This window comes from Motacilla alba, chromosome 1, assembly GCF_015832195.1.
Source record: "Motacilla alba alba isolate MOTALB_02 chromosome 1, Motacilla_alba_V1.0_pri, whole genome shotgun sequence".
In the NCBI taxonomy this organism is placed as follows: Eukaryota; Metazoa; Chordata; class Aves; order Passeriformes; family Motacillidae; genus Motacilla; species Motacilla alba.
The window spans coordinates 52,870,840-52,889,696 of record NC_052016.1 but is presented as its reverse complement, the minus strand read 5'-3'; the positions used below and the strand labels follow the sequence as shown (position 1 = coordinate 52,889,696).

The 18,857-nt window shown below is 41.3% G+C and overlaps 1 protein-coding gene across 1 annotated transcript in view; it reads left to right on the top strand.

Annotated features, from left to right (window-relative positions):
- The window catches only part of CRYL1 (crystallin lambda 1), a 49,338-nt gene extending 30,896 nt beyond the window's left edge, over positions 1-18,442 (top strand). Inside the window, exons 6-8 of the mRNA XM_038140544.1 lie at positions 1,995-2,100; positions 14,287-14,393; positions 16,184-18,442. Coding sequence (XP_037996472.1) covers positions 1,995-2,100; positions 14,287-14,393; positions 16,184-16,297 — 327 coding nt within the window. The 3' untranslated portion in view covers positions 16,298-18,442. The remainder of the gene's footprint in view (positions 1-1,994; positions 2,101-14,286; positions 14,394-16,183) is intronic.
- The last annotated feature ends 415 nt before the right edge of the window (positions 18,443-18,857 follow it).

Here is an 18,857-nt window from a genome sequence, read left to right as displayed (position 1 = left end):
ACTCATCAAGCACAGCTTTAGCAGCACAACTCATTGTTTTGGATGAAGCACTCCCAGCAGAAGAACACTTTTGTTGACTTTGCTGATGTTGTTCACAGAAGTTGCATTGCCATGTGAGGGGGAAAAGCTTTCACAGAATGTATGGTGCCTGTGTTAGTTATCCTGATGCTGGTCTGTAATCTGAATTCTCTCTGAGGTTTTTGTTTAGTCCTGTCTTTATGCAGACCTTTCTTTCTGCCTCTAGATGAGTTACCTTACCATGTCTATGCTTTACCTTTAATTTGAAGAAAATAATGCTTTCTTATCCCTGCCATTTTATGGCTAATTGTTAGGAGAACTGTGTGTTCCGTATATGGTACGTAGATCTTAATAATTATGTCAGTGTTTCCTTTTCAAAGTAGAATTCTGCAGCAGGGATTCAGACCGGCTTGGTTGATAGGAACAAAGCCTACTAACAGGTTGAGTCTTGAGGTTGTCTTACAGAAGTCTCAGTTTAAGCCTGAGATGATGAAACTTGATGTCTGTGGCCAGCTGTAGAAGTTATGTTGATTTGTGACTTTAAAGTTTCTTTTAAAGTAGCAGTAGATTATGTAAATCATGGACACAGGAAGACACTGTGGGTGAGATTCAACTAATTTAAGATGGGATCTTGAAAATGTAGACAGTGATATCTAAGCTTCTTACTCATCTTTCAATTTCTGAGGAGAATTAGGCCCTTGTAGGACACAACTCATCTTACCTACTCAGGCCTCTAAAGATGCCTGCTTTAGGATGCTGATTTCCTTTTTCCCCTGGTGATTATAAAGAGAGTCTAGATGTCTAGCTTAGATGTCCATGTCTACTACAGATCAGAAGAGTTGTCCTGCGTGTCTGTTACTCTAGCCCACGTCTGCATGATACAAAGGGGCATTCAGACAGGGCCTTGCAAGAGAGAAACTTAACAGAAAATGATGTGGTTTTGTCCAAGCAGATGAGTAAATGTGTATGAGTATTCTGAAGCTTAAAGGAGCTTGTTAAAGAAAAGGTACAGAGTAGGGTAAAAAGATAAATTAGAAGCAGTTCAGCATCTCTTGCACCATCCTACCTAGAAGGATTTTCATGTCTCTGGGAATAAAGAGGACAAGTTCTCAAAACCTGATGGAAGTGGTTAGAACAAGTCTTCATTAATTAATATTTTTCTAGTAGGTGGAAAACAACCTCATGTAATAAATAGTATTCTTCTTAAGTAAATCTGTTCAGGTAAAGAACTGTAAATCACTCTTTACAAGCCTTTCTGTGCTTGCCCCAACCTGATGGAGGTATTGGCTGTCTTTTAAATGCTGCATGTGGGTGGAATAGCAATGCTCAACTTTTAACAAGAGAAGTGCTTCATTTTGCTTGCTTTGTATCCTGCCAGCTCTTGTGATGTGAGGCTGTCAGTGAACTCGAGAACCCTGGGCAGGTTGAGGCTGAGTAGGTTGAATGTTGGGTGAGTTTTGTGGAAGGGAGTGGCAACTGCATTGCCTGCGTGTTTGGACCCAGTGTTTTTTGCAGGTGGCCTTAGGAACAGTACCCACTGGTGCACCACCATTCTGCTAATTGGGACTCTGCCCAAAAATCCAGAACTAAGAGATATGAAAGGAGGTGTAACATTTAGCCTAAATTCCTGTATTTTAAAGGGTTGGTATAGTACTTGGATTTGATAGAAACTCTTTAGGCCATGTGCTATTAAGAGTGTCATGCTTGCTTGCTTCTCCAATTCTCAGTTTCTGGGACTACGAAGTACAGTCCTAGAGATATGAATGAATGCTTATGCTGAACCATAGGAAGGCTTGAATAGTAGATGGAGATTCTGGCAAGCAGTAGTATTTTTCTCTTTGAAATCCTAACTGCTATTTCTAGCCTTAGTTTTTATTACTTCCCTAATTTTTTAATTATATACAAAAAAATGGGAAATACTGTGTTAAAAAGAAACATTCACCAGTCTTCCTTCCTGTTGTACTTTTGCTGCTTAGGAAGGAGTAATATCTCCTACTGATCTAGACCTTGTGATGTCTGATGGACTGGGAATGCGATACGCCTTTATTGGACCTCTGGAAACCATGCATCTTAATGCAGAAGGTAGGTAGTGTAAAATGTTATGAATATGAAGGGAAGGCTTGCTTTGCACAAGACACTGGAAATGTTATGTAACAAACCAGGTTAGGATTGCTGCAACTATGACTTGTCTCTTTTTTTAAAAGTGGTCAGTGGAAGGAAATGGATATTGATTATTTTGTTACAAATGATCAGATGAAAGATGACAATCTACTAAAACACTAGCTGTGTAATAATTTTTTTCCTAGACTCGTCCCATCATACTTTGATAACATTGCTGTAGCCACAGTTCAGAACCATCTGAGTGTCAGGTAAAAAAAAAACCAAAACCAAAACTATTAAAAAAGTTTAGCTGATAATCCAGTGTCAACAGAAAATGATTTTCCATAGATGAATACCACCCCTGCTGCTGAATTTGTAGCAACGCTGAATTTGTAAATATTCCTGGAGCTGCTGTGCTTTAAGCTTATATCCCAAGTGAAATAAAATTATTTTTGTCAGCAAAATCCTGTGCATACAAAGCTGACTTGACAAAACAGTCAAGTAACAGTTTGACATCTGTCTTGCATAATTAATAGTTTTAGATGTTTATTGAATAGTATATGTGAATCCTAGGCAAATAAAAAGTGAATTGTGTAAAATGAAATAAAAATTATGGATCAGCATCACAAAGGTTTGAGCAAAGACTTTAACAAAACACAAAAACTTGAAAAAGTTAAGATCACCTAAATACTAGTGCTTTATATTATGGGCTGTGTCTTTATTTTGCTTTTGTATGGTCCCTGACATGGTAGTCTCCTGCTCTGCTGCTGGATGGATCTTCTAGGCAATGCTGCAGTACACTTGTGCACTGAACCATTTCCACAAGAGCACCTTGTTGGCCTGGCTCAGTAACTTGGGTTGTGAGAAGTATTGCTTCACTCCTGCATTTGCAGATACATTGTCTCTGAGTCTAGAGCTGCTCCTGTTTATGTGCTCACAGGGTGACTCAGGCTCTTGCTCTCATCAGTCAGTTTAAATCAAAATTGCTGATGTCAGGACATGTGATGGCTTATGTTCATAGTTCTGTGCCAGTGCCAACTTCTCTTTGGTTGCCCAGTATTGCTTCACGTAATGTGGAATAATAGGGACCTCCTCTTCATTGCCAAGGATTTGCTTGACTAACCTGATCTCCTTCTAAAGCAAGATGATCTGCTTAGTAGATGAGGAAAAAGATATTGTCTACCTGGATTTTAGTAAAGCCTTTGACCATTTTCCACAGCATTCCCCTGGAGAAACTGGCTGCTCACTGGGTAAAAGACTGTTTGGATGGCTGGGCCTAGAGAGTGGTGGGGAATGGAATTACATTTAGCTGGGGGCTGATCACAAATTGGTGTTCACTAGGGTTCAGTGCTGGGCCCAGTCCAGTTTAATATCTTCATTGATGATCTGGATGAAGGGATCAAGTGTGCCCTTAGTATGCCCTTAGTACATTGGCAGATGACACCAAGTTGGGTGGGAGTGTTAATTTGCTGGATGGCAGGAAGGCCCTGCAGAGTGATCTGGACATGCTGGATGTCAAGAGCAATTGTATGAGGTTCAACAAGGCCAAGTGCCAGGTTCTGCACCAGGGTCACAGCAATCCCAGGCAGCGCTACAGGCTGAGGGCAGTGGCTGGGAAGCTGCCTGGTGGAAAAGTACCTGGTGGTGCTGCTCAACAGCAGCTGAACATGATCCAGTGTGTGCCCAGGTGGCCAAGAAGGCCAATGGCATCCTGGCCTGGATCAGCCAGGGTGTGGCCAGCAGGAGCAGGGCAGTGACCGTCCCCCTGTACTCAGCACTGGTGAGGGCACACCTGCAATCCTGTGCTCAGTTCTGGGCCCCTCACTGCAAGAGAGACATTGAGGGGCTGGAGCGTGTCCAGAGAAGGGCAACAGAGCTGGGGAAGGGTCTGGAGCACAAGTGCTGTGAGGAGCAGCTGAGGGAGCTGGGGGTGTTCAGCCTGGAGAAAAGGAGGCTCAGGGGGACTTCATCACTCTCTACAGCTCCCCGACAGCTGATCTCCCGGCCAAGTGGAGATCAGTCTGTTCTTCCAGGTAACAAGTGATAGGACAAGAGGAAATGGCTTAAAGTTTCACCAGGGAAAGTTTAGATTGGATATTAGGGAAAAATTCTTTATGGTAGGGGTTGTTAAACATTGGAACAGGCTGTCCAGGGAAGTGGTTGTGTCACCATCCCTAGAGGTATTGAAGAGCCATGTAGATATGACATTCAGGGACATGGTTTACTGGTGAACTTGGCAGTGCTGGTTTAACAGTTGGACTTGATCTTAGAAGTCTTTTCCAACCTAAATGACTCTATGAAAGCCTTCTCTGATGCTTTGTACTAATACTGTCTTTTTTTTTTTTGTTAGCGGAAGGAAGTGGAGGTAGATACAAGAAACTGCCTCTATCCCTTTCATTAGCTTGTCAGCTTCACCATCTTCACAGCAGCTGCCTTTTTTTACAGCTATAAGATACTAGTTGCCCACAGTCTTAAACTCTTTGTTAATCAGTGAGGAAGGATGAAGGAAGCATGTGAGAGAAAATAGTGTTATTTCTAGAGTCCCTCTTTTTTGTTTTGTTTTGTTATGGTGATGTGATATTGTTGTTTGGATTTGAATAAATTTATTCCAATTATTTTTTCTGAGATCAGTGTTTCTTCTTTCCCTGTGGGACACATACATCAAGATCTTCCCTTGAACTTCCTATGGGCTAATGTCACTTTTTGCCTCTGTTAGTTCTTACATCCTTTCCTCCATATTCATAAATGATCCTATCAAACCTATTATCTAGGCCACTTCAGGTTACCATTTAATCAATGCATGAATACTAGGAATGCTGACTGTATGGCAGTGAGCCAACAGCCTTGAACATGGAATAAAATGACAGCATCAAGTCATTAAAAGGAGCAGAGACAGCAACAACAGTTTGAGGACTGAATTGCAACAGACAGGAAGGAAACTGCTTTGGGGAGGAAAAATGCCTACCCAAACTGCATAATAATATAAAGTTGATTGTTGATTCCATCAAATAAAATTAATGTTGATATCTGTTTCAGATTTTGAGTTTGTCCTCTTATGATTTCACATGCCAGCATCACAACAAATGCTGTTAAGTCTTTTACAAGGAAGATCAGTAGACTTGACTACAGTCAGTTTGCATGTTCACTGTTGTGGGATTATGTTAGCAGACACAACATCCCACCTGTACATGTACTGGGCAGTCTGTGAACATAGTGAATGATGGTCCAGCCTCAGTGAGATTATATCTCCTAATCTCTTGTTTCTTGAAAAATCTGGTTTCTTCTTCTTTATTTTTTTTTAAGCCCTTGCAAGCAATCATCTGTAGAAGCAGAGGCTAGACTATAATGACTATAATATCCTGCATTTTACAGGTTCACAGCAAAAGTTCTTCATATGTAGTTCACAATCGGCTTAGATTAGTTATTTTGTTAGTAGGTTATTTAGTGAGCTATCATTGGAACTTGATCTAAACTGCCAGTGTTAGCAGAAGAACTGGATGGGGGGAGGTTGAAGGATCTTTGTTGCTGTTTTCTTTCCTTCATTTATATAAACACCACTCCAGATTATATTCTACCTGTCACTCACTGAGGTATTCATACAAGTGTCTGTAGGAACTATGTGGAAATTTGGGCTGATGTATGGTCCCCAAAGAAAAGTAAGAAAGTAAAGAAAGTATAAATATCCAGTAAGCTAGAAATGAGTCTTCATGATCAAAATTGTGTTTCTCTCACAGAAAGTGGGAATACTTGCTCATCTTAGAAGCACCTGCCAGGTGAATTGGTTTTGGGTGATAGGAGCAGAATGATTGTGCTGTGTGAAAATCACAAAATATGAAAAGGAAAGAGTGGAGAATCATAAGTCATAGTTCAAAGGGGGAAATTTTACTTTTTTTTTTGGGCAAGACATAGCGAAGTGTGGATTCTAAGAATTATTCTAAACAGATATGCTGGCTGGTTCAAAAGCAGAGATTATTTCCATTGCTATGGCCACTACTTCAATGCTGCTGTACAGGGAGCAAACCAAGCTTTAACCCAGTTCAGGAGCTTTTGTACTGCAAGCTGGTCAGCAGGTGTGAGAATGTCAAAGGTAGTAACATCAAAGAAAAGGAAGACTGCCTTCTTTTCTGTCCAGTCTACGTGTTACATTTTAGGATAATAAAATATCTCAACCCAATTCAGGATACTTGTAAAAGGGTACTACTGAGATGGAGTATCACAGTGGTAGATAATGATACAAACCCTTTTAATTTTCATAAACCCACCATATATTTCATACGTGTTTACATGCATTCAATTCCCTTCCCAATGGGCTGAAGAAAGCAGTTTGTAGCCCTAGAACTGCTGTTGCCTCTGTGGAGCTGCAGAGCTTTTCTGTATGAAAGAGTTTATATGCAGTAAGTCAAGATGTGAATTTTTCAGGATAGTGGCTGCTGTGCATCAGTTTCCTTCTATGGGCTCTTAGGTGTAAAGTAGTTCCCTCTGCTTTCTGAAAGGAACACATGGCTTTGCACAGGAATTCTTTGTGCTTTTTTCCTTAGGTCATTATGGATGGTTTCCAAAGAAAGTGTCTTGATGCATTAATGAAAGTGTGAAATGATCACCAAGTGGCTCAGACTGAGGAATTCATCCCAAGTTTGAAACTGATATAAGAAAATAAGCAGTTCATAATGACTCCGTTTAATTCCTTGATCCAGCTCACAGCAGGCCTGCAGAAATACTTGTGCATTGCTGTTTAGATGGTAACATTGGCAGAACGAGAATAAAACTTTTTTTGGTGCTACCACTTTTTCAGTGTAGTTCCAGGTATTTGTGCGACTAGAGCCCTAAGTGAACTCATATGGCAATTAATGTAGTGTACAAAACGTCCTGTGAATTCACACCCTAGCTCAGAGCATGCATCTGTGTTCGGACACACCCTTGATGAAGATAGGATTACATTTAGAAAGTTGCCCTTGGAGGTGTAGTGTCTAGAAATGTAATCCCTCTATCATTAAAAAAGTTTGGGACTTTTTCTGAACATAATATAACCATGTCAGATTCCTCCACGATGTTCACTTTTTTCTATTAAATTATGTCCTTTTTTTTCTGTTATCATCCATACTCATCTTTCACTGCAGCCTCTTCTTAGATTTTATGTGCTAAAGTTAACCCCACCCCAGTCTTTTCAAATTGTTGATGCTATTGCATCAGTGGCTTGACCATCATGCCTCCTCTCTTTGAGTCATTACGGTATCTTAATATGCTGCTCATCAGGTTGAAAGTCATCAAGTTAATACTTAGTATGGTGGAGCACCCTCTCTTTGGCATGTTCCCTGTCCATACCAGTGACACTTGCTTCTGACTCTCATTCTCTCTCACAAGTGTCTCGGTGCTTGCTAGGCTGGTTTACTGAGTTTGCTTGCTTGTATCCTTTAGCCCTCATGCCTGTTGTCTTTGTTGTGAAGAGAAAGGGATGAGACAGCATACAAGAAGCTGATACTTTAAGGTGCTTATAAACTATAATGCATGAATATACTACATTTTATATTGTTGTGTTTTCACTTCTCTTTTCCTGCTGCTACAGTCATTGTCCTCCTGATGAATTTCACTTGTGTCTTCTCTCAGGGCAGTGAAGCACTTTATGCACGTTTCTAAGCTAACTATCTGTCCTGAGTTCCTTTTCCTTCATCCATACTGTGTTCATCTTGGTGATGCAACTAAAGGTATTGCAGCAGTAACCATGTTTGTACCACACCAGTGCAAGTTCTCAGGTAAGGATCTGCAATTCTTAAGTGTGGTTATTAGAACAAATTCTTGTGGGACAGTTCATTAGCCATTTTGGAAACTGCCTGGACTCTCATCGAAACTGAATAAGCAGCAGCTTATTCCATTATTGGAGCCTTGTGTGTCCTAGATACATATGGGCAGCTGAAGATCCTTGAATCAATGCCTTTGTCTACCTTGTGGTAACACGTTCTTGTAACTAGACTGTAGAAGTCAGAAATGCTGAGAGAGTTTTGGATTTTCAAGGAAGATAGAGGATTCCCCTTTTCATCTCTATAATCCTGCACAGACTGCTCCCTTAGAACTTTTTGTAACTCATTCTTCTTCTTTCACCCCCTGCCGTAGCTGTGACTAAGTGGTGGAAGGAAGATTCAAGAAACTCCTGCCTTTCCTGGAAGTGTTTCTGTTTTGTATTCATAGTTCTCAGTTGCCTGCTGCAACATCTGCCTCCTCCCATGGCCTCTTTCCTCCAACATTGACTAGGTGAGCCTGTGCAAGAGAGGGGAAGGTTTAGACAGGGAGCCAGCAAACCATACACACAAGAGGAAGCTATCATCCTCTTCCTCTGTTCCAGCTGCATCTTGGTGTCATTCTTGTTCTCCAGTTGGAGACAGCAAGGCACAGCATGGGCACAGCAGTGGCCTGCACAGAGAGATGGTGGTTTTTATCAACCTCATTTACCATCTTGCTATTTTTCCATCTCCCAGGTGCTCCTGTCTGTTTCACACTGTTTGCCAATGCTAATTCATCCAGCTTAAGCTGCTCCCTGGGTAGTATCAACAAAGATTAAAGAGATTCTGTCATATTTGTTTGCCTTCTTGTCCCTATGGTCCAGCCAAGGGCTCTTCTTATCCACCTTTGCAATAGCCCTGACCCTTGAACCAAAGGACTCCTAAGTCTATAGGCCTGGAGTCAAATATTTGTTAGGAGTTTGCAGTTGAAAAGCAAAGTGATTTTTTCAGCAATATTCCCCATTGCTCAAGTGCCAGCTTCAAGAAGGCATTCAATCAGTTGATACCGATTGCTGGAATCAAATTAAAATTGCATTTCACACTGGGAGAACTGTCTTGAGTTATTAATTTGAACTGCTGATTTTTTTAATCCTTGAGTGAGATTGTGTGTGTATTCGAACTTTTGGTCTACTGACTTCACTTGAGACTTGAAAGATTTTGCAGTGCCCACCCCCTGCTTGGCATGCAGCATATGTGCCTGCACATTACCATGTCAGCCACAATGTTGATATCAGCTGTACTAATGCTGCTGCTCTTCTCTAGACCCCTAAGTTTTTTCTCACTTTTTCCTCTTTTGCTCACGTTGCGTAAGGCTTCTTTTCATTTGTACATTACATGCAGTGGGTGAATTGTGCTACCCAACCTGCATTTGGCACGTCTCTGCTACATTGATGAGCTACACCCACCCAGAAATTGTTCTGATTCATTCAAGCAGTAGCTGAACTGCCAGTAAGAGCTTGATTTCCAGGTCTAGCTGGCTGAGTGAGCTTTAAAGGCCACGTCTAGCTCAGGAGTTCATACTCAGCAGGTAAATGGTTCAGCCATGTCAAAGCATTCAGCTTTCCCAAGATACTAATGCACTTGAGACTTGTGAAAAAGATTTCTGGTGCACACTCTTCTAGTCTACCTTCTTATTACTACCACAATCAAAACTACTCAAATCTTTGGTATTATTGCACAAGCTTACCAGATGTTTCAAAGGTTCCTGTTGACTTTTGGAAGAGTACCAAATCTAAACTATTTGGTCTAAGTGTCATAGACCTGTGTGAGCTGGGTAAACACCAGAATAACTGGTAACTGACACTACTCTACCATTCCTTCTGTTGCCAGTTGCTCATGGGGATTTGCTTGAATTGTAATATTCTACTGAATTGCCTTTGTTTATTTTGTCATTGTCCAGCTGTCAACAGCTGCTGGCAGAATAAATGTGCACTCTTCTGCCCCAGTCATTTCTACTTCTGCATCTGGGAACATTCTGTGATGTTGCATGATGTGGGAACATTCTTGCTCAGACTCTTCACTGTTAGAAGATAAAGTTCACATAAGCAAGTTGCATGTAGCTATCTTTGTCTTGTGGCTGGTGCATGAGTCTGGTAAAGCATTGTCTTGGGTTCCCAGGATTGCTCATGTGGATAGCATACCCCCAGTAGGTCAGTCTGGGTTGGCTTCAGGTGCTGCAGTCTGTGAGCCCAGCTGTTAAAATGTAATAGGCAAACACTTATGCTAATGGCAGGGTATGGTCAGAAAACCCTGATAACCAATGGTCCTTTCCAGAGTGCTTATGGAAGTAGATGGTGGTCTCTGCTTCTTCCCCCAGTGAAGAGATAGGATGATATCACAGCCTGTTCCACATCCCACAGTAATGCTTCTCTTCCTGAACCTCACTTCCTGCCAGGGATGTTTTGAATCCCACTAGGCAATCTGGAGGTTTCTGGCTGTGTGTCAAACAAGAAAATTGAGCAAAATACAAATTTTCTGTATAATTAAAAAACCAATACACCTGTATGACTAGCTGGCATTCCTTCTTGTGTTGGGGAAAGCCAGAATGTGCCAGATTGAATTCTAGGAATGCATATGCTTCATAGGTAGATAACACAAGGAAACAGACTAACTGAATGCTGATTGTCACACTCTTGGTACCAAATATAGGTTCAAGCTATTTAACAAGGTTGTGGTTTTTCTCAGAGCCTACTCCTTCCTTCAGATACTGGAGAATGTTTCTAGTCCATTTTTAAAGCAGTGGAATACACTCAAATCTCTCTACGTTGCTCTTATGCAATGATCATATTCTGCTGTTCTGTCTTTTCAGTTGTTTAGCTGATGCTCATCATGACTTCAGAGTGCTGAAGGAAATTTAGTACTTCCTTGAGGCTTTGTCCTATGAAAGTTCTTCTTTGGCCCAGAAACAACAGTGTTCTTCATCCTCCTACTGACCTCAGAGGCCTTTCAGAAACCCTGTACTTCAGCGATTTCAGGCATGTGAGCAGTCTGTGGTGTAGTTTATGATACATAGTTGGCAGTAGTCAGAGGTTTCCATTCATTCATTCGATCCTCAGCCATTTTAGGGTTAGACAGGTGTGACTTCTAAGGTGTTGATATCATACAGTAGTGCATTCCAGGGAACTGTTGAGGAAAGAGATCACTTAATGACTCTTGACCTGATTTGCATTCTTTTGTGTGATAGTCAGGCCTACTCACTTATATTTCCTGCATTTTGTGGTTTGATAAGACCATGAGCAGTTAGTTCTTGTTCATGCTTCTCCCTCTGTACAATGTCCTGAGTCTTCATGGAAGAGTTGGTAACTGTAACTGCTTGCCTCTGTCTTTTGCATATTTCTCCTCTTTGCTTTGATAACTAGCTAATAGAAATAGAATTAAGTATGCAAATTCTTCAGTCTCTGTGGTTCTCAGAAGCCTTTAGTGGATTTCCAGAATTTCTCAGATCTGGGTGATCATCAGGATAATCCACATAGGTGTGATAGGTTGGACTCAGTGATCTCAAAGTCTTTTTCAACCTAGTTGATTCTGTGATTTTATCAGTGTCAACTTGTTTACTGCCAGACAAGCAGTGCTCATTTACTGTTGTGATGCAGTTCCTGACGTCCTGATTGGGAAAGGCTTATCCTTATCCTTTCATGATTATGTGGTAGTTAATAGCACTAAAAAGTCTACTAGATATGTATGTCTGGCTAAGTGACTGATTTCTCTTTTTGGTGCATGTATGATTTCATACTCTCTAGTGCCTCAACAATAATTGTTTAGAGATTCCTACTGGAGCTGATGGAACCTACTGGAGCTGATGGAACTACCTCTTTCTGTAGTTCAGTCAAGGTCTACTTGGCTGCCATTTTACCCATCATTACCAGTTAGCTGGTTCTCAGGTTCTCTGACCATGTGTTTTAAGAGCTTCACAGATCCTGTGTGAAGGTCCTGAGGTCAGACCAAGCTCTCAGGGTTTCAAACAGTCTTGAAAAACCCCAGAGGTGGAGACTGCACAACCTCTGTGGGCAACCTGTGCCAGTGCTTGAGTGTCCAGTCTGAACCCCTCATATCAAATTATGCCTGTTGTCCCTTGTCTTTCTGCTGTCCCACAAGTGTAAAGAGCCTGGCTCTGTGTGCTCACTGACTTCCCCACAGGCTCTGCTGCAGCACTGGGGAGCTGCTGGTAGATTCCCCCAAAGCCATCTCTCCTGCAGGCTGAACAAACACAGCTCCCCCGGCCTCTCCTCATAGGACAAGTGCTCCAGACCCCACCATTTTGGTGGCTTCTGCTGAAGTTGCTCTGTTTTGTCAGTGATTTTTTGTACTGAGGATCCCAAACTGAATGCAGTATTCTGAATGCAGTCTAATGAGTGCTGAGTAAAGAGTGTTAATCGCTTCCTTCAGTCTACTGTTAATTAACTTCAATCTGTTAACACAGCCTAGGCTGCTGGCCCTATTTGTTGCCAGGGCACACTGTTGATTCCTGTGCAGCTTGCTGCCTGCCACTACCAGGAGTTCTTGGAGTTCGCAAGCCTGTTTTGTTGCAAGGAGCTCTTCTTTCTGTGATGCAGGATCTTGCATCTGTCCTTGTTAAAGTTTATATTGGCTCATTCCTCCAACCTTTCTAAGGGCAGTCCTGCCCTTCAATGTATCAGCTGGTCCATACCCCTTTAGCTCCCACTCCCACCCAATTTGGTGCTATTCACAAACCTTATGAGCGTGTTTTGTCAAGCAGTACGGGTCTCAGGACAGGTTCCTGCAATACTCCATTTTTGCTGGCCTGCAGGTGGAGTGCAATCCATTAACCATTACCTCTGAGCCTACATGTCCAACCCATTTTTTGTCCATCTAGTTGTTTAGACAGACAGACAGACTCTAATGTCCTAACTTTGATACAAGAATATCATGGAAGACCATGTCAAATGCCTTTCTAAAATTGAGGTAAATGATACCCACTACTTTCCTGTTTTTCACAGTTACTTAATCACAGAAGGCAACAAGGCCAGTTAGACATGATTTGCACCATTGGAGACTACGTGCTGATTGTCACAATCACACTCTCATTCTTGTGTCCAGGAATTTCTTTCAAGAGGACTTGCTCCTTGATTTTCTTAAGGACAGAAGAGAGATTGATTGGCCTGTGATTTTTTTTTGTACCTTTTTTGAAGATGGGTGCAATATTTGCCTTCAGTCATCTGAAGATCTCGTGATGACATTGGTGCATTGACTGACTTAATGTTTAAAGTAAGGTAGAAAGCAGACTTGCAAGGGCATGCTAATAACAATAAGGGCTATTACTAACAGTAGAAGTCCATCTTGTTGCCCTTGACATCCTTGCAAGTTTCAGCTGGAGCTGATCTTTGGCTTTCCTGACACCATTCCTACATGCCTAGGTGGTGTTTGTCAACTTCTTTGCAGACTGTCCCTGCTTCCATCTGCTGTATGACACTTTTTTGCACTGGAGCTCATCCAAGCAAATCTCTTTATACATGTACTTGTCTTCCTGAATATCAGGATGGACTGTTCCTGCTCTTGGAGGATGCTGTGCTTTATTGGCCTGTCCATAGGCTCTACTCAGCCAGTCGCCCTTCCCATGGAATAGCTCCACAGATCTGAGCTGCTCCGTTAGAGACAGTGCACCCCCTCCTTGACTTTCCTGCAGTGTGTATCTCTCCAGTGGTGTGAGCCATCCCCACACACCTCAGTTGCCCCTGATAAAAGGTTTTTCTCACCAGATGGGCCAGGGTTTTGCAAAGAGGCCTTTTCTCCACTTGTCTGGTGAACCCTGTCTCCCCCTAGAAGTGCTCAACCATCAGAGAGGGTTAAAAAAACCAAATCCCTGTCTCTAATTCCTGTTACGGGTTGCAACATACTGATCTGCAAGATCCATCTGTTCCTCTTTTAGCCTTTTTCCTTCACTGGAAGTCTCCTTCCTTCCACCCGTGTCTCCATGCATTTGACGCTCTCCCCCTGAGCCATGTTGTCCTTGATACACTCCACATTAATAAATGGAAGTAATGACAGGAATGCTTCAAGATACAAGTCACACTGACTGGGAGGAGAGGTGAGAACACTCTCCTCATGGTCCCTGGTCAGGGAAGCTTTCTGGTCACAAGTAACAAAGCACAGATATATCCATGGTCATGTACTATACTCTCACACAGCCTTTTCTGCTGGTGTGTGACATTCATTGGCTTTGCAATGCAGCCGTGTCCTAAATAATTTTTCCATGAACCTTAATGGAAATGGGGTGGACAGAATTCATTTTTTCTTCATGACAATTAGGTGTCTTAATCATAAGAGCAGACCATTTCTTGGGTCTCTGATTTAAGACAACGCTTAAGCACAGGCAGCCTTACTGACTTTAACTAGGAATTTTTCTTGTAATGTAACTTTTTGCTCTTATTTTCAGGTGTTGCAAGTTATTGTGAAAGATACGCTGAAGGAATGAAACTTGTTCTGAACACCTTTGGGCCAGTTCCAGAATTTTCAGGTGAAACTGTGCAGAAAGTCAATCAGGTAAATATGGAGTTGCTAAAAACAGCGACATTCAGAACAAAAAATGTTAGTTTTTATTTTAACATTTGTGCTATTTCAGTTTACTGCTGGAGGTATCTGTAGTCTGTATTTATTGTGTGAATGTGTACTTCAAGGGAAGAGAGCAGTACAGCACGCATGTGAGTACCTTTTGAAAGCACTTGGACAATTCATCATGGGAAAGTGCCCTAGCAGTCACATTATTACCAGTAGCATTATTACCAGACAGAGGAGTCAGCTGCTAACAGCTGTGGGTTATTGGCATTTAATCCTCCACGCTATTCCTTACCATTTCCCTCCTCTTATTGTATTATTCTCAGCCTCCTTTCCTACATGAATATTCATCCTGTGTCTTCCTCCTACTCCATCTTCCTGCATAAACCTGTAGCTTTTTTTTTCTTCTGAGTGTTCTTTTTATACTTCACAAACCAGAGTTCCAGTTTGTCATGTGTGCAAATACATGTTTAAGAGAAGCATGTGAGCAGTCTGGTAAGGTTACTTGCATGTTTAAAGATAAAATGTGTTTAAGTGCTGTTCTGGATTGGGATCTAGTTTATATATTAACATTTCTAAGCCCACAATTTGTTTATAGTCACTACATAGTCATTTTGAATGACCATAGGAATCAACTGAAATATTGTCATTTCCTAACTCCGCCTTTTCAAAAGGTGCCTTTTTTAATGATTCACTAAAGAATATGTGTAGGGGTTGAATCATTTCTAATCAGCTGTCAGAGATTAATTCCAAATATGGAGGCAGCCTGTCTGGAAGATAGCATGTTGTGTTCCTATTTATGTTAATGCATTTTGAGGAAAGACATTCTTTTATGCTTAAATAACATAGACCGCTTATAATAACAATCAATAATGATTTTGGCATCATTCACAATGAGAAGTTTTCAGTTGATATGAAACAATTTGGCTTTGTTTATAGAAGGCTGGATTCCACTTCAACATCTGCTTCTGTGTTTTTATTATCGTCAGTCTTCAGTGCCAAAGATGAGCTTGCAGGGATCCTCTGTTAGAGTAAATCATTAAGCATTTCTTGCCTTACTGCTCTGTCCCTCCCTCTGATTTTTTTCTGGAGTGACTGCAGCTTGCCACTCATTGGTAGCAGGTCCGCGTTTTACTCAGTTTCTCAACAGTTGCCTTTTAAGCCTAAGACCTCAGGTCATGTTTTGGCAAAGATGACCTTGTGGTCTCTATCTGCACTCTCAAAACAACTTTTTTTTCCATGTCACTTCTAAGACAACTTTGACTGTCCACTCAGAAATACTTTTTTCCCCCTGTCTTCCCCTGTCATTTTTATAATAACTGGTATTCTTAAGTCAAAATGTTTTTATAAACATGATATCCCTCACTTCATTTATGGGGAACCACACACAGGAATCTGGTTCAGAACACATTTTCAGCAACCATAAATGGCCAGGTTGTCTCCTTTCTACTTAATAAAAGATTATCATCAAAGCGACTAGACAGTGACTGTGTGGAGCAAAATGAGGGAGGAAGCTGATGCTTTGTTGTTTCTGTAGTCATCTACATTGCCACATTCAGGATAACCTTATCCAAGTGGGAGCATTTTTATTCCTATACAGGTTGGTTCCTTTCCAGTCACTCATGGAAAGAATTAGTGACCTATTTCTTGTGATAGCCTAAATTATAATTTGTGTGGATGGTGACTTGGCCTGACACAGGGAAAGCAGGAAAAAAATGCTGGTGAAAAACTTTTCACTCAGAACGTGAAATTTACTTATCTTAAATTTTCTCTTCCAGGCACTGTCTGAAAAAATTCCAGTTGTTCCAAAAGTCCTGGATGCCAGAAGAAAATGGAGAGATGAATGTCTCACTGGTCTTGCCAAACTGAAAACACAAATGAAATCTGACTGAGATGCACCCTGTCTAACAGGAGAGACCAAATGAAGAGCAGATCTTCATAAAAACCAGAAATTTTTAGTCATGCAGAAGAGGAGGCTGAATGGGCAGCCAATGATATATGCACATGGAGACCAATGAAACATTTGGTCCAAATTTGCCAAATTCATGAATGACTAGAAACAGTTATTATTAAGTTCAGTTAAAATTTGTCAAATTGCTATATAAATGCATTAGATGTGTAAGCATTAAATAGCTTTAGCAACATTAATATTGTGCAATGCAGGAACACAATCACGTTTTAAATAATGCATTTTTCAACTTGTTAGGAATTCAGCACTTGAACAATATTTGCTAATGCAGGGATCTGAAACAGGCAAACATCAGCTGTTTGTCACTGGAGAAAATAAACCCTCCCCTGCCAATCACTGTGACAGCGAGGTTAATTTGTAAAGCAGTGACTGCAGACAAGAGAAGGTTGTATTGAGCAAAGTGGACTCACTGGATTGTGAGCTGAGACCTCAGCAGCAGTTAAGGGTCACTTCAGTTCATGTCTGTTACTGTTTCACAATGTAGGGGAAAGAACTGCTCCTCCTTTCCCTCCCCTTGGCACTTCTGTACTGTATGGTGATCTAAATGTGAGTAAATACAGCAGAATTCCCCCTTCATCCCCTCCCCCTGGTTCTGTAAGACTTACCAGAGACCTACTTGGTCTTTAAGACCATGCACTTGAGTGCCCATGGCTTTGCTCACTGATGTTTGATGCTGGCTGTTGGCATTGCTGCATAAGTATGTGCCCGATTTTATGACTTGTCTGTGAGAAATAAGAGATCTGGATTTAGTAGCTGGTTTGGGAGACAGTGTGGTGTAGTGCATCTGTCTGGGCTTTCTCCATGACCTTCCAAATGATCTTGGGAAACCAGTTCACCTCTCTGCTGCCACATCTGTTTTATACATTGGTCTAAGCAAGATCTGCTTCTTTAAGACTCAGCTGTAGCTGAAGGAACCCAGATATCTGAGTTGGAACTAGATGATCTTTAAGGTCCCTTCCAACCCAAGCCATTTGATGATTCTATGATCTGCTCTTCTGGTCTCCTACAGAGGGAAAGATCCAGTGGCTTAGATGTAGCATTTATGCTTTACTGCTGCCCTTCCCTCAGGAGATAAAACATCTCTACATAGGAAAAAAAACATCTCTACATAGAAAACCACAGAACACACCCGGACACAGGATCAACCTGAGGTGCTGCAGTGACATGTTTTGGTCCACTGCAAAGTGTTATTATGAACATCTCTACTCTGTAATATAGTTGGACCTTGATCTTAGCTGGAACCATAGGGCATTACTGTTAATGCAGATAGTAGGAATAACTTGAAACAGTGCATTGCACCCACCCTGCTTGAGTTATGCAGTTCTGAATTTGTGCTGGCTTGTCATGTAACTTCACAGTACAGATGCAGAAGTTTTAAGATGTCATTCTGCTAATTCTCATGTGTTTTTTTGTAGACGATGCTGTACACAAACAAGCTGTTGTTTATTAAAGCTGTAACTTTACTAGTTACCATTTTGAGCTTAGCAGAAATGTCTGCATGAACATACCAAACCCATTTATTTGTGCTTAGGACACAGTAAAAGAGACATAATTTGTATTGCTCGACACAAGTGGTGGGCCAAGAGCACATCTCTGGATGTAAAACATAGGATGGGAGGCATAGTGCAGAGGTTGTCCTGTGCTTCTTTAAAATCAGTGGAGTGAACAGGAAATTTGTAAGCTCAAATTATTGCTTCATCCCAATAGAGACTTAAAATACTTGTGTTTCTTCTCTTGTTTTTTATTGCCACAGTGACTGGCTCAACCTGCATTTAATATCTTAGAAGTCAGTCCTCACTCCTGAGGCCTTACTAGGCAATAATATATTAATTATGAGGTTGATTCCTCATTTTGTGTATGGTTCTGCATTTCAGACAAGGCTGAAGAAGGTTCTGATTACTTTCAAGATTTGACCTGTTTTTCTTGTGGGCATATGACATTGTCATAACTAATTAGCTTGCAGTGCTTCTGTTTACTCTGAGATTTTTTAAAACTTGATCATGTAATGAAATATTTGCTGCTGTCTTTATTATTTGCTTGTTAATAAAATATTTTAATGAGGAAGGTATTGACTTGTGTGCTCCAGTGTGATTGATGCTTGAGAGACAGAGCACTTCTGTAGAGTGAGCAGCTGCTTCACAGGGTTACAGCAGATCTCACCTTGGAGCATCAGATCCCACACAGGTTTACAGCTATAAGGTGAGGAAGGGGAAGGCACTTGACAAAAAGTGTATTTTAACTGACATTTGCATAGGAGTTCCAGCCTCCAGGAGATATTTTTGTCCCATGAAGATTAGTCAGGCAGAGGCATAGGGTGTCCACAGAGGTGGTATAGTCTTCCAGCCTAGAGATTTTCAAGTCCTGACTGGATGAAGCCCTGAACAGCCTGGTCTGACCTCAAAGCTGACTTGATATGAGCAGGAGTTTACAGTAGAGACCTCCCAAGCTTCCTCCTGGTTTGCATTTCCTGATTTCAAGGGATA